This window comes from Polypterus senegalus, chromosome 6 (assembly GCF_016835505.1).
Source record: "Polypterus senegalus isolate Bchr_013 chromosome 6, ASM1683550v1, whole genome shotgun sequence".
Lineage (NCBI taxonomy): Eukaryota > Metazoa > Chordata > Cladistia > Polypteriformes > Polypteridae > Polypterus > Polypterus senegalus.
Genome location: NC_053159.1, coordinates 10,044,645 through 10,059,498, shown reverse-complemented (window position 1 = coordinate 10,059,498; position 14,854 = coordinate 10,044,645). Strand labels below are relative to the sequence as shown.

At 36.0% G+C, this 14,854-nt stretch overlaps 2 protein-coding genes across 3 annotated transcripts in view; one reads left to right on the top strand and one right to left on the bottom strand.

The window, feature by feature from the left end:
- osbpl11 (oxysterol binding protein-like 11) overlaps positions 1 to 6,593 on the top strand; it is a 50,415-nt gene extending 43,822 nt beyond the window's left edge. For both annotated transcript variants that reach the window (XM_039755377.1, XM_039755376.1), the window contains exons 12-13: positions 1,743 to 1,896; positions 4,292 to 6,593. In XM_039755377.1, coding sequence (XP_039611311.1) covers positions 1,743 to 1,896; positions 4,292 to 4,348 — 211 coding nt within the window. In that variant the 3' untranslated portion in view covers positions 4,349 to 6,593. The remainder of the gene's footprint in view (positions 1 to 1,742; positions 1,897 to 4,291) is intronic.
- Positions 6,594 to 13,064: 6,471 nt separating this feature from the next.
- The window catches only part of tgfbr2l (transforming growth factor beta receptor-like), a 73,775-nt gene continuing 71,985 nt past the window's right edge, over positions 13,065 to 14,854 (bottom strand). The window contains exon 7 of the mRNA XM_039755375.1: positions 13,065 to 14,131. Within this exon, the coding sequence (XP_039611309.1) occupies positions 13,886 to 14,131 (246 nt within the window). The 3' untranslated portion in view covers positions 13,065 to 13,885. The remainder of the gene's footprint in view (positions 14,132 to 14,854) is intronic.

Below are 14,854 nucleotides of genomic sequence, written 5' to 3'. Positions count from 1 at the left end.
TCATTCTCCATACATTTATTGTTACTATACAGCAAGCATATTATTCCTGTGTCTTGGTGAGTTTTCTCTGAGCGCTTGAGTCCATTTAAACACACTTTAGGATGGACTGTATTTGTTACATTCAGTTAGGTTGGAATGTGGACATGCGCAAAGTTTAATGCGTATGTGAGCTTAATTACCAACTCCCAAGTATCCTGGTATGAGTGATTGTGGTTGGTTGCATGTGCCCTGTGGTGAATTGGATTCCCATCAAGGGCAGTTTCTTGGCATGCACCTCTTCCTGATGGGATTGATAGCAGAACCACATAACCAATTATTGGAAAAAGTACCAGAAAATGCATAAATAAGCAAATTGCAATGGAAGATCCTAACATTTCATGTCCATCATGGTAATGGAGTGGCAAAGTAAGCAAAAATCAGTACCACCCTAATGATGACTTCTTTAATCTCTTGTTAGAAAACTCAGTTCTATAGGAATAACTTCCAGAGGACAATATTTGCTTTTATTTGTCATAGTCAAACTGAGTATGTGTTATGATTGTTATGGAAGGTGATCTGACAGCTTGTGCTAGAGGATTACCCAATATCTGGAGATGCACAGTACACCATAGTAAACCTTTAATGGACTCTGCTGCATTTCGGTAGTTCAGGTAGCCTCTTAAGTTAATGTTTGCCAACGGATCTATCAATAAATTTAAATTTGTACTTCTTTACCTGGGACGTAATGTATCCTAGTTTTCATTAGTACCAATATATGAATATTCTTTATATAATTCTTCTATTAACCAATTGTGAAATATTTTATCAAATAGTGCATTTCACTTAAAACCAATGCTAAAATTAGAATGTCCTTGAGTAAATTTATTTGTATAGTAACAAAAGAAAACCAGTCTCCCTATGTTGTTTTTTTTTTTTTAAGTCGCCAAAAGTAGTGTTAATTCAGTTGTATATCATTACTGTAGCATGGAATAGTAATTTATTAAAATATGAATCTTATTTTTGTCTAATAGTAGACTGAAGTTCGGTCCTACTGATTCGCTGATACCATAGGCTGTAGCTTAACACGGCCCAGAATGATATTAAATAGGGAGGCATAAAATTTTACTAATGGGTGATATTTAGCAGAGTATCAATTTCAATGAATGCATGTATGAATTTCTGTCAGATGTATTCCTTTTCGTGAGAGTTGTACTAGGTATGTAAGTTAGTACATTTGATACAGTCTATCAAATACTACGTACATCATTTGTGGTCTCTAGAGTGTGCTGTTGAGCTGAAATGAAATGTTTCATGTGATGTAAAACGAAATCTATTCCTTTGTGAGAGTTTTACTGGGTTGGTAAATATGTCTATTTACATGATAGTTTACTATAGATTGCTGTGCATTATTCACATTGCATCTTGCCTCAGTGTATGTATTCATGTAGAGTGAGCTCTGTGTAAACTAATGTACTATATACATATGTGTGCATTGAAGTGAATATCATAATGGAAATATTTATTTGTATTAAATCAACTTGGTTGCTGCCTGCAATTACGGTAGTACAGCTCGCAGTAGTCATTGGTAGTAATCACACCACCACCACTTTTGGTCTACATTCTCTGTCCTAATGAATTTTTTGGAATTAGCCGACACTGCTGCAATATATTATTTTAGAATTGGCACTCTTTGTGTGCTAGGGGCTTGTCTAGTGTTATGTACAACACAAGTTTCAAACATAAATCAACTTATCTCTTTACAGACGATTGTGGCAGAATGTAACCGATTCACTGAGAGAAGGAGATATAGATAAGGCAACGGAGCATAAGCGCTTACTGGAGGAAAGACAGAGGACTGAAGAGAGGCATCGGAGAGAAACAGAAACACTATGGCATACTAGATATTTCCAAAGAGAGGTAGGCATTCATAATGTCATGTTGTTATGGTAAATTTGGAATGATATTTCTAATGTTGTACTTAATCTTAGTTGGTGTTCAAACTCATCTACTCTTCATACTCATCCTTGTTTTAAACAGATAAAGGGCACCTTAAAATGTGCCATTATATTAATTATACCTGTCTTATTATGACCGTCATTCTGACTAATATTAATATGAAAGATTTTGTGGTAATTATGTATCCAGTTAAGAAATTTGCACTCTTAATTCTCCCACCTTTTGTGCCTCAGAATGAGCCACGAAAGATACAGTAGTACAAAAAAGAGTCACCCCTTTCAAAATATTCATTTTGTTGCTTTGCAGCCTGAAAAGACCCAAACAAAAAATATTTTTTCCGGATATTTATTCATTGCAACTTATAAAAGCCAAGTGAAAGATATACTAGCAACAGTTCAGAAAAAAATATAAAAAAGGAGAATCACTGAGATGGTTAAAGGATCGCGCCCCTCCTAAAAATACTTGTAAACTCAATTGGATGTTACTAATCACCTTCTCTATTGCGCATCAAGCTAATTGGCTTCTACCAGTGATCGGTTGTAATCATTATGATTAGTTTAGCTGTTCCTAGAGCATTCCAGTGCATGCAAGTGCAACTGAAACCCAACAGTAAAGTATGGGTGGCAGGGCAATGTCAAAAGTTCTCTGGGATAGAGTTGTTGTCAGGCACAAGTCAGGAGGTGGATACAAAAAAAAATTCAGAAACTTTATTAATCCCTAGGAGCAAAGTAAAGTCTGTAGTCAAGTAGTGAAAAGTGTTTGGTACTACAAGGACCCTTCCCGGATTAGGCTATCCAAATTGGATGAAAGAGTGAGTAGGAAACTGGTCAGAGAGGCCACCAAGAGACCAGTGGCAACTTTGAAGGAGTTATAGGACTTTATGGCAAAGAGCCATGATCATGTGCATGTATAACAAGTGCTTGTACGGGGAGTTGGAGGGTAGGTGGGCTTGCAGGAAAAGAAAAAAACACTTCTCAAGGCCACATAAAGTCTTGATGAAGGTTTGCCAAAATGCATCTTGAAGATTCCAGGTCTAAATGGGAAAAAACCATTTTATGGTCAGATGAAACCAAAATCAAACTATTTGGCCTTGACGCCAAACAGTATATCTGGCAGCAAGCCAAGACAGCTTGCCATCCAAAGAGCACCATACCTTCAGTAAAGTGTGGAGTAGGTAGCATCCTCTTGTGGGAGTGTTTCTCTGCAGCATGAGCACTTGTCCCTGGCTGAGATTTACCTTATTAAAATTCCCTAGAATAATCAGAAGGGAGTTTGGATAATTTTTGCTCCGTACTTGTTATCTGATCAGCCAGTTTTTGTAGCACCGCACTCGCGTAGGTATGAGGTGGAACATAGACAGCAACCAGAATAAATGAGGGAAACTCCCGTGGTGAGTAAAAAGGCATACAGTTAACAAAAAACATGTCTAAATCGGGACAGCACATTTTACTTAGTGCTGTGACATCAGTACATCAACCTTCATTGATATAAAAGCAGATTCAGCCTCCTTTTCTTTTTCCTGATGTCTCCAATGTGTGGTTCACTCTATGAGGCTGAAAAATCTGGTGTCAGATCACACAAGGTCAATTGCAGAATATTCAACAGTTCTTCACGGGTGTACATGATTACAGTTGAACACCAAACCACGGGACAAATAAACAGAAACAGACAAAAGACTAGAGAGCACCGATCCAAGGCTACCATTTGCCGTGCCATTGTTCCCCAGAACCCAGGCATCCATAGAGATTCAGAAAGTTGTCAGTGGGATGAAGGTTTGCCTTCCAGACCTGAAGCACACAGAAAAGTTGACCACACAGTGGCTGAAGTAGAAAAAGGTGAATGGCCTTGTGTGGCCTAGCCAGAGCCCAGACTTAAACCCTATTGAAAGTCTGTGGAATGTCATGAAGATTGCCATCCTGCAACTTTCACCATCCAGTTTGACTGAGCTTGAACAGTTCTGTAAAGAAGAGGAGTGGACAAATACTACTCTAAATGTGCAAAGTTGGTAGAAAAGTGTCTCGATAGACTGAAGGCTGTAATCAAAGGAAAGGGTGCTTCCACAAAATACTGACACAAGGGAGGATCCTTTTAACCATTTCAGTGATTGTTTTCTTATTTTTTTTTCTTTACTGTTGCTATTAGGTGTTTCAATTGACTGTTTTATGTTGCATTGAGTAAATTTAGCTTTAAAAATATTTTTTGTGTTTTTTCATTTCAGGCTGCAAAGCAACAAAATATGAATATTTTGAAGGTGGGGGGTGGGGTGTAGTGTGATTCTTTTCTATACCCACTGTAGTATCTCCAGAAAGTGCAATGGTGTAACTAATTTTTTCTGCTCTCTCTCTCTCCCTTGTAGGGTGAAGGTTGGGTATATAAGAAGCCTTTATGGAAAGCCTGCAAAGAAAGCACCTAATACTCTGCATGGCCTTTAAATACAGATGCTCTTTCAGTTAAGCTCAAAGTGACTGCATTAGGCTTTAATTTAGCCATAATGTGTGTTGTATTCAGATTTAGATTTTTTGTTTTTGTTAATGGTTGATGAAGATTATGAAACATCATCTTTCTCCATTAGCAGCATTCACAAGTATAGGTTTATACTGTTAAAGGCACTTTAAAATTTACTTTGAGTAAGAAAAAAGGTGCATATTTTATAATATTGGACACTTTTGTATTTACAAGTTATAAGACTGGTGGTCTTCAGATTTAAATGTTCTCTTGCACATTTTAAGAGGTACTTTTATCAGTGCTGCCTTAAGAATATGATGGCCTTTTGGCAGCTAGGAAATTCACCACTGTTTTTCATTAGCTTAATTAAGTGGACTTGTAAACTACATTTTTAATGTATCAGGGAGTTTGAACGCACAATGCTAATATACAAGTGATGGAAATGAGAGGTAAAATTGCTTGTACACTCTATAAATCAGTAACTTTTGATAACCTTCATCAATGTGCAAATGCTGAATATTATGTCAGGAAAATGGATGCCTAATCAACTTGCATTTGAAGATGAAGCAGCAGCTTCATTGTGAATTGTTAATATATAATTTTGTTTTTTAATTCTGCAGTGCTGAACTAGAGACAATAAAGTGCAGCTTCTGTCCCCTTATACACCTGATTTCAAATATACAAACTGACATCTCATTTGTTATATAGAAGTTGTTTTAATCTTAATAAAAAGCTTAATAAAGACAGAATTGAAGCCCTAATCCAAAATGGGTAGGTATGATGATGATTATCTAGGGTTTACTGTTGTGCGTATTCAGTGTATCCACTTCTACAGTACACTGTGCAGCTGTTTGTTTTATTGCAAAGCTGTTCATACTGTAGTGCAGTTTGGCTCTAACTACTCCATACTACTTCAGGCATCAAAGAGGATTTGGAAAAGATCATTGGTGACACTCAGATTAAAATGATCAAACCTAAATAGCTTTATTGTTTTTTTACAACAGAAAATGAGTATGTGTGGATGTATATATTATATACTGTATAAATATATATATATATATATATACACACACACACAAATACAAAGGTGACATTTAACTGCCATGTATTATGGTTAATGTGTGTTAGTGTATTCTTGCTTTTATAATGACTTTCTTCAAATGTTTCGAAGAAATTCTGAACTGCCAATAACATCCATCATGTTTAAAATTGTTTTATAATGTGTTCAGTGTTTAAAATTGCCGCCTTAAAAAAAAAAAAACCTTTGCTGCTATTAAACTTTGTGCTTTTTTGTGGGTTATTTTTGAATGTTTTCTGTTGACAGTTGCCTTCTGTAATTATTCTTTATTTGTATTTTATTAATGTTCCATTTAAGCACAAGCAAATACTGCTTGCAAAATGTCTCACAGTCCACATGCAAGCAAAATCCATCTCTTATGTGAAGGAGACTATGGAAATTTCACCTTAAAATCTTTCAACAAATCTTTGGCTTAAAAAGACTGAATAAACAGCAGTAATGTTTTTGTGTGTGTGTGTGTGAGAGAGAGAGAGAGAGAGATTGGATAATGGTTTGGTCACTTACTCAACGTGCAAATGCTGTAATTGTACATAGTTTATTTATAAATCTTCAAAGGATTATCCATTTTAGAAGGAATGGAAGAGCTCGGAAGATCATGTTTTGCTTATCTGTGGGACTGTTTGCATGTGGGATATTTTTCCCTAGGAAATCATGACAGATAAAGTCATTTTTTTATGTATTAACTGTCATTATTATCAGATAACTAAATCTGCAGTGTGGTGCCTTACTCTGTTCCTCCTAAACATTTGTCTTCCAGTCAATGTATATATCATAGTGTATTTGCAGTACTGTTGAGGAAATGATTTGTTCATGGAATACCCAAACATCATTAGTGTACTCACAATACTGTACTTTTATTTTATATTTTTCTGACTTTCTCCCTCTTGCGTTTAGGCAAGAACATCACTTTACAGATTTGCAAACTCAGAAATAAAAGTTTGTTAAATCTTGGTAAAATACACTTAATAAATGTTGGCATTGAGGAGACTGAGTGGGTGTATGCAGATGACTTGTTATTTAAGAGTTCTGTACATTTTGTTAAGCTGTGAATTGCACTGAAATAAAATAAGAACAACACTTCTTGTAGTCTTAGATGTGTGTGGTGACTAAGTAAATAAAAGTCAGTTTAAAGCTATGTGTTCTTTCTCATTGTGTAATTTTAAGACATAGATTATTAAAGATGTTTTCACTGTGAATTGATTTTGAGTTGAGCTCTTCAGAGCCCTTTTTAAAGTAGTAATCCGCTCAAAAATTGTATATTTTTAATATGTTACTTACCCCATGTAGTTTGTATTGAAGGCTGAGAAATAATTTAAATCTCATGTTTTAATGGAGATAAACTTTGATACAATGCAAGTTAATGCTATACAACAGTAAACAGTGTGATAAATGTCCATGGAAAAATGGAGGGGGGAAAAAATCTCATGTTACTTGTGCCATGTAATCCACATGTCAGTTATGCCGTCATATGCTCAGAATCTGCAAATACATACTTTTCTGCTAGTATTCTTAAATAGATACTTCCAGAGAAATCATCAACTAAAGCCTCATGGGATGCTTGACGAATGAATGAGGGGGATAGGTTTGTCTTTAGTTCAAAAGTTCAATCCCATCCGGTGAGCTTGGGTGACTTGACGTGTGGATTATGCAACACAAGTAATGTGGGATTTTTTTCATGGATGTTTTTGAAGTTGTTTGCTGTTGCCCAGGATTGTCTGCCATCGGGTCCCATTCTCTTAGAAACCTTATGTTGTTCCTCAAAACACATGAGATGAATTTATTTTTTCAGCCATCTCTACAAAGTACATGGGGAGAGTAACACAAAAGAAGTTTGAGTGAAATATTTCTTTTAAATTAGTAGTGCTTTTATTTTGTGGTTTGTGTTAGCTATTAATGAACCTGACATTTAATTAGAAGTATGCAGAGTTGAGCTTTAAAATCTAATTCTATGATGTTTTAGTTGCTTCCAACAATTCCAGTAAGATCTGGAGCAATTAACTTGAATTGTTTAAGACATCCTTTGAAGACATCTCTAGAAAAATATAACAGTAAAGCTATCTGAGAATAAGTTTATTATAAAGGGTTTATATAAACAGATGTTTATTTTATAAAAGGAAATGCATTTTAGAAACTCTCCAGTCTTTGATAATTTGAACTTCAATGCTTTGTACACTTATCAATTGAGGATGATCTCTATATTTGCTCCTGACATGATTAACAACTTCTTAGTCTTGGTATCAGAGAACTAAGTTGCTAGTAGACAAATCATTATGGTTTAACAAAGTTATTACCCTTTGGAAAGTTAGAATTTATTACATTTACTACAGGGCGGAGTTTGTATCCCCTATAAAAAGTACTTTGAAGTCTCTGTAAAATTTTCATTGTCAAGAAGAATAATTTGTTTTTTTGAAGAAGGCTGCTAAATTTGGAAGTATTAATATAGTTAGTGGTGTGGTAAGAGTCAACAGAAATTATGCCTAAATTGTATAAGGTACCTAATGCCAAATCTGGAATATTGTGTAGTTTCTCCAAATTACAAGAAAGCTAGAAACTGTTTCGGGGAAAATCCATAGAATGTATATTATTAGTGTGAACTCTGTAAGGTTTTTCTCACAACAACAATGTCTTCAGTGTCACAATACCTACCTACAGTTGGGTTTAACTAACAATGTTAAAAAAAAAAAAAAAATGGCCAGAGAAGGCACCTCAAAATAGACTACAGGAAAGTATTTGGTACTGGTTGTGCCAGCTAGTAAGTTGTTTAATAGGGGAAATAAAATTGCAAGTGAATATGCAACAAATATTGAAAAAGCAAAAACTCCTGATGGCACCTTACATGTTTGACCTGTGTTTGACACAGCCTATTTTTGTCTTTTTGTAGTGTGTTTCTGTGGTGGTTTGCAGGTTTTGTCCGTGGTAATGTATTACTTATGCACTGTTGGGTATATTTGTTGTCAATGGAAAATAGTGTAATGTGTTATTTTTCTGTGTGTAAGAGCTCAAGCACTTTACCAATGCTACATTACATGTATTGAAGCAGTACAGCCTGTGTTTGACTTGTTGCAGTGCAATCCTATGGCGTTGAGGTCTTCAGGTTAAAGTTCCGTTTGTTGTAATCTTTTTTTTTTTTTTTAATTATTATTATTATTATACTTTATTAATCCCGAAGGAAATACTTGGTTTTCGCATACCCCTTGGGGTCAGAGCGCAGGGTCAGCCATTGTAGCGCCCCTGGAGCAATTGAAGGTTAAGGGCCTTTTGCTAGTGCACTCTCAGGTATATTTGTCATGAACTAAAAATAATGTAGTCATTATTTCTTATTGTAATCCAGCAATAGTCCCTCTGAGAAAATTTGGTGTCCTCTACTAAATTTGTTCTTGCACCTACCTTGCTTCGCAGTTGAGTTATTTACATATTGTAATGCAGCCAATGGTAGATGAAACACGAATATCAGCAACAGTTCTGGTTTTATCGTATTTAATAACTTAACATTAATAATGCATTTCACATTCCAGTACTTGCACAGTTTCAGATACCAAGGTTTTCAAATGATGTAGCGTTCTGAGCTCAGAGTGCAAGTAGGCATAATCAGCATAAAAATGTACCTCTTAGTGTTTTAAGTATATCAGTGTACATTTCTGTCTTGCAAGAAAAACACTTGGGCCTGCATTCTTTCTGTTTACATTAGCACAGATTATGAGGTCATTTTGGGACTTTGAGGTGCAACTACAGTGGATGTCATCTGTTACATCAAAATCGGTTTTTAGTGTTTTTTGTTTCTGCATAGATGAAAACTAGCTTTGAGGCATTTTTGTTTTCTTAATAATGAGTGTATTTTTTCCAATTGGGAAATGCTAGAAAAATTTAACAAATAAAACGTTTTGTAGTTGAAAGTTGAATATTGAGAGCATTCAGACCTTGCTCATCTAAAAATAAATACATACATAGATAAATAAAGGCAAAAAGGCTAACCGTTAAAGGAAAATATTTTATTACAATAAAAAAAGCAGACTTAATCTACATAACAAAATGTTATCATATACAACACATATATCAGTGTGAAACCAGTTCACATTTACAGTATTACAATATAAGATGTTGATAATGTAGGCTAAATATTTCTCTCTTCTACCACTATGTGGACAGCTTAAAGGTCTCTGTATATTTTCTTTATGCAGTTTAAAAGGTACATGTTAAAGAAATATTCTATTTTCAAATACGCTATTTTCATTCTTTCACCATATAGTTAACTTTTTTGGTTTCCATACCAATTCTCTATATACATTTTATAGGAAATTGCAGTTGCAAGATCAATTTATACATTGAAATTAGAGTATATTGTACTTCACGCTGTCAAATTAAAGTGTAAACGTTTTTGGTATGGTCAGATAACTTGATCTAATCTAGTTAAAGATTTTAAAAGTTTTATTTCTACACACATCCTCAAATTTCCAAAGTTACATTGTCCCCTAAAAATACTTCTAATATTTTATGTTGTAACTACAATCACTGATTGTTATGATTAAACACACTTGAGTCTTGTGAGCAACGCTCATTGAATATCAGTTGGTAATCCTTTGGTATCATTGTGAAATTTGAGTCCTGTAAACTTGTAATAACTGCTGCACATTTTGCATTTTCTCTGTTTAGGTCAGAGTCATGAGGATTTGCAGCCATACCCTGGCAAAAGGTAGGCACAAGGCAGGAAAGCACTTAAATACCAATGCAAAGACCCTTACTCAGTCACGCAGAGCCAGTTTGGAGTTTCCAAACTACATGTTTTCCTTTCTCAAAAAAGGTTCCCTGTGTGTCAGTAATACATTTCTTTTATATCGCTGTGTGTTTAACGTTTGTGTGTGTTGCCAGAGGGTATCGGATAGAACTTAATAGGGTTCTGACCACATACAAATAGTATTCTCATTCTTTGTCAGGAAACTTTTTAATGCTGTCTTTGTCCTTGTCTTTCCCGTTACACAGGTCTGCAACAAAGTTCTGCCTTGCAATAAAGGGTATTTTATAGATTTTGGTGAGCTGAATCCACTTCTGATATTGAAAATGATCTACCACAAACCATGTCTTTGTGATTTCTGATTCAGTGAAAAACGTTTTGGGGAAGAAAAAACAACTTTTTAAATCTTTTGTTCTATGGCATACACATTTTTCATGCTCAGTATTGTTTGAACTATATTTGAGCTGGAAAATGTCAGTCTTCCTCATTCTACATGTTAGTTGAGATGGAAAAAACCCAAAGTCAAGTATTTGCTACAGATTGTTTTCTCTCAATCAGTCATTTTTCCTCCCCCTTTTTTTTTTTAATTATTAAGGAATTAATTTTTAGAAGATTAGAAAATGCCTTTTTTATTGTTCAGAAGAGTTAAAGTTGTCTAAATGTTTTTATAGACATAGTCAAGGTTGTTTTGATCTAGCCATTGTTTTGAACAGGCAATAGCTAAGCAAATAGTAAAAGAATACACAGACTTCCTTTATTGAGGCAACAAAAGTTACTGGTATACAAAATGAAGTAGAGGGGGATCCCACTAGTGAGCTAAACCCCACATTTTGCTCCCAAGGTTCAGTAGCACATCACTGGAATGACAGTGAAGGTTATTTTAATCTTAATGCCATGCTTTTGTGGAAGTGAAATATGTTGCCTGCTGGCACAAACAAACTGGATAATTTTTGCTACATTTGTGGGGAATTCACCCTGGTATCACAGCGAAGTCCCTTACACCACTTGTAATAAAATTTTCATCTTTTTTTTCGATTGCAGAGATATGGCAATCGCAATAAAGCTCTGGCCCCTAATTTTAAGAAACTTGTCTCAAAAACTGCATATGATAGAACAATTCCGTTGTCTGATTTGGATTCAGCACACTGAAGTCTCTAAAGAACATAGTTATTTCATGGTAGTACATTTAGTTTTCTACACTCGTGCAGGTTAATATGTTTGAACACTGTATGTTTTTAAAAGAAATGTACAAAAGGATTTTAGTTGGCTATGGGTGTATGATTTATATAATAAGTGTTCTTACTTTGACAGAGTTTATTTCTCCGTGTACCAGAAGATTTCACAATATAATACATTAAGATTCTATTCTGTAATACATTACACTTTATGAAGGGGTAAGTACTTTTTAGCCTACCCTTGTCTCATGTGTGCTCCGTTTCATGGGTTCTAAATAAATGTTTAATATCCACAAGTGGCATTGTGGTTACCACAGCCATCTTACAAATCCATCCCAATTATGAATCCCATGCCTATTTGTTATCAGTGCTGAATTTGCACACTGACACTGTGTCCGCCTGGCATTTCCTCCATGTGCTGTGGTTCCTTCCTGGCACTAGTAAATGAATTGCTAACTTTTAATTGGTTTTGGTGTAAATGAGTGTGAATGTACCCAGCAGTGAGTTAATGACCTGTCCAGAATTTAGTCAGAATACATCTTAATGTATACTCTAGGTCAGGGGTCCTCAATCCCAGTCCTGGAGAGCCGCAGTGGCTGAAGGATTTTGTTCTGACCTGGTTGCTTAATTAGAAAGCAATTCTTGCCAATAAAGCACTAACAAGCTATGAAATTAAATTAACTCTGCTATGTCAGGTCATTCTCATATCCTAGATTTTTTCTTGCCCTTTCTATTATGCAAATGATTTAAAGGCTAAAATGGACGAGTAATTCTCAGTCCTTCACTTTTTTCTCTTCATTTTTCTTCCAAGTATTTAATTAAACCCAATAGTGCAGATAAATACACACAGGTGTAAATGTAAATAAGCTAAATGGAGAAATGCTGCTCTCTCTTGTCATTTGTATGTTATTGATAATAAGGAGCAATTAAAATAGCTGTTTAAGACAAAATGAAGCAATAAGGGCTCAAAATCACTAAAGTGAAGCAGAAGTGTTACTTTAGCAATAAGTGCTTTTTATTAAGCAACTGGTTGGAGCAAAAACCTGCAGCCACTGCGGCTCTCCAGGACCGTGATTGAGGACCCCTGCTCTAGGTCAGTGGTGCCCAACTCCAGTCCTGGAGGGCAGCAGTGGCTGCAGGTTTTTATTCTCGCCCTTTTCTTAATTAGTGATTTTGTTTTTGCTGCTAATATACTTCTTTAGAATTCATTTAATTGACTTGGTTTTTAAGAAATGTTTCCCTGAATTTCTTCATTGTTCTTCTGAATTGCTTCATTTCTTTCCTTAAATGGCACCCAAACAGAAGTGAAATGTGAACTGAGTGAGCCAACAGAAGACCAACTAAGTCAGGGCCTCAAACTCCAACCAATTTTACTCCAAGCTGTTGCTTAATGAGGCGCCGAGACTTGTCGTTAATTTAACTCGCTCTTTAATTCCATGGCTTGTTGCTGCTCTCATTGTGCAATATCAGATATTTAAAAACTTGTGGATTTTCTCTCTTCTAAGAGTAGATCAGCATTCCTGAGACCTTCACCTTTATTTTCAGATATTGTATGATGGTCACAGTTTACTGGTCCTGTTTTGCCTCATTTTGTATCTCATTATTGTTTGGCTGCTAATTAAGGAAAAAGAAACAATTGAGGGGTCAGAGTCTTCAAGAGCAAGTCAAATAAAATGAATTCAAAAGAAGTTAATTAGCAGCAAAAAATAGGTCACTAATTGAGAAAAGGGTTGGAATGAAAACCTGCAGCCCTCCAGGACCGGAGTTGGGCAGCCCTGCTCTAGGTCATAACCAAAAAATTAGGATTGTTAGTATAAGCATCAAAATGTGGCTCTTGTGCAGGGTTGATAGGCCCAGTCTCGGACATGGTGAGGAGCTTGGCAATATCAGAGGACTTTTGATATGGGATCTCTACTACTCTGGATTGAAAGGAGCCTGTTGAGTCGGTGTGTATATTGTTAGAATGCCCACTTGCTATCTACCACAGAGCACATGCCATGGTCATGAGAACTTGGAGCAGACCTAGGACACTCTTGAAGGATTATAGCTCACGGCTTACTTGAGCATGACTGAGATTTCCCCTTGAGCTGTTGGAAGAATGTTAATAACAGGATGGGCTAAGCAGCGTATTCTAGTTTGTGGTTACCATGACCTTACTTAGGACAAGTGGAGAGGATGTATGTATTCTCACCTCCCAACTTCTTTCACGTTAAAAATGCAGGATCGATGTTTGTGTCCATAAAGCAATATGGGCCAAATTTAGGCTTTCAGGTGGTTAAGAATGATGCATGAAATTTAAACTTCATCAAATAGCTTTTACCGCTTACCATAAGCCTATGCTATATCAACTGGTGTGGAAATGCTGTCTTCGGAGAAGAAAAGATAAATTACATGGCAACATAGTTTCAGGGTTACAAAGGGGCCAGCCCTTTGAATAAAAACCCTTTATCACAATAATAGCATGCAAGATGAGCACGCTTATGACCTGGAGTTTCTTATGCCATGGTGAAAGTGCAGGGAGGCTTACACATCAGTTACTAATCTCACTGGCAGAGCAACCACACAAGGCACAGTTTCCTGGGGAAGACCTTCTACAGCTGGCTTCCAGGGCTCCATTCCGGTGATGTTTCGGCTGTTGTTGTTCAGAATGTCCTCACATCCTTCCTGCCCCAGCATGCTGAAACGTTCAGCAACACAGTGAGCCGTTAGACGAGCCTCAGGGTCATGATCCCAGCACTCGATGATTGTGTCGCAAAAGAACTTCATGCCCTGTGGGAAAGAAAATGTGTGGGTTATGTCATTTCTTTATATTCCTTTCTTTTGTAATGATTAATCTGTGTGTGACGTTTGTCCCCCAAATGTTTGTCTCCTTTCTTAGGTCAACATCAAATAACCTGGATATTTTTCAGTAGTAATGCATGATAGGTTAAATGCATCAAAGATAGCCACATATCCTCTAAGGCAGCCTTCATACTTGGTCTCTGTCTTTGTTATAAATAATTAGTGAAGCTGCTAGAATACCATGGTCTAAATTGATTAATACATTTAGTAGGCAGTGGTAAAGGACAGCACAGTTTCACCATATTGGTAGAACTGGCCTGATCTAAGATGGCTTTGTGTAAGGCAGTAGTTCTCAATCTGTGGGGTGGGGTGCGAAGATGTGAAAAAAAGAAAACAAGAATCAAAAATATAAAAAATACATCTATTGAAACCAAAACCAACTAACTTAAACTACATTCTGATACTAGAAAAATAAATACACAGGGTGGTCTAGATCGTCTGGATGACTTTGATTTAGGCGGGGACGATTCGAGTTCGGCACGAAGATGATTCTTCATGTCATCAGCTCGCACACTTCTCGATAGTCTGGGATTTTTCAGTTGATTTTCTATGCAATAAACTTAAGTTATAGCGTAATGAAAATGACATGATTAGATCTAGACCACCCTATAGAGTTAGATAAATATTGATAAAAGCTAAGTAGTGTAACAA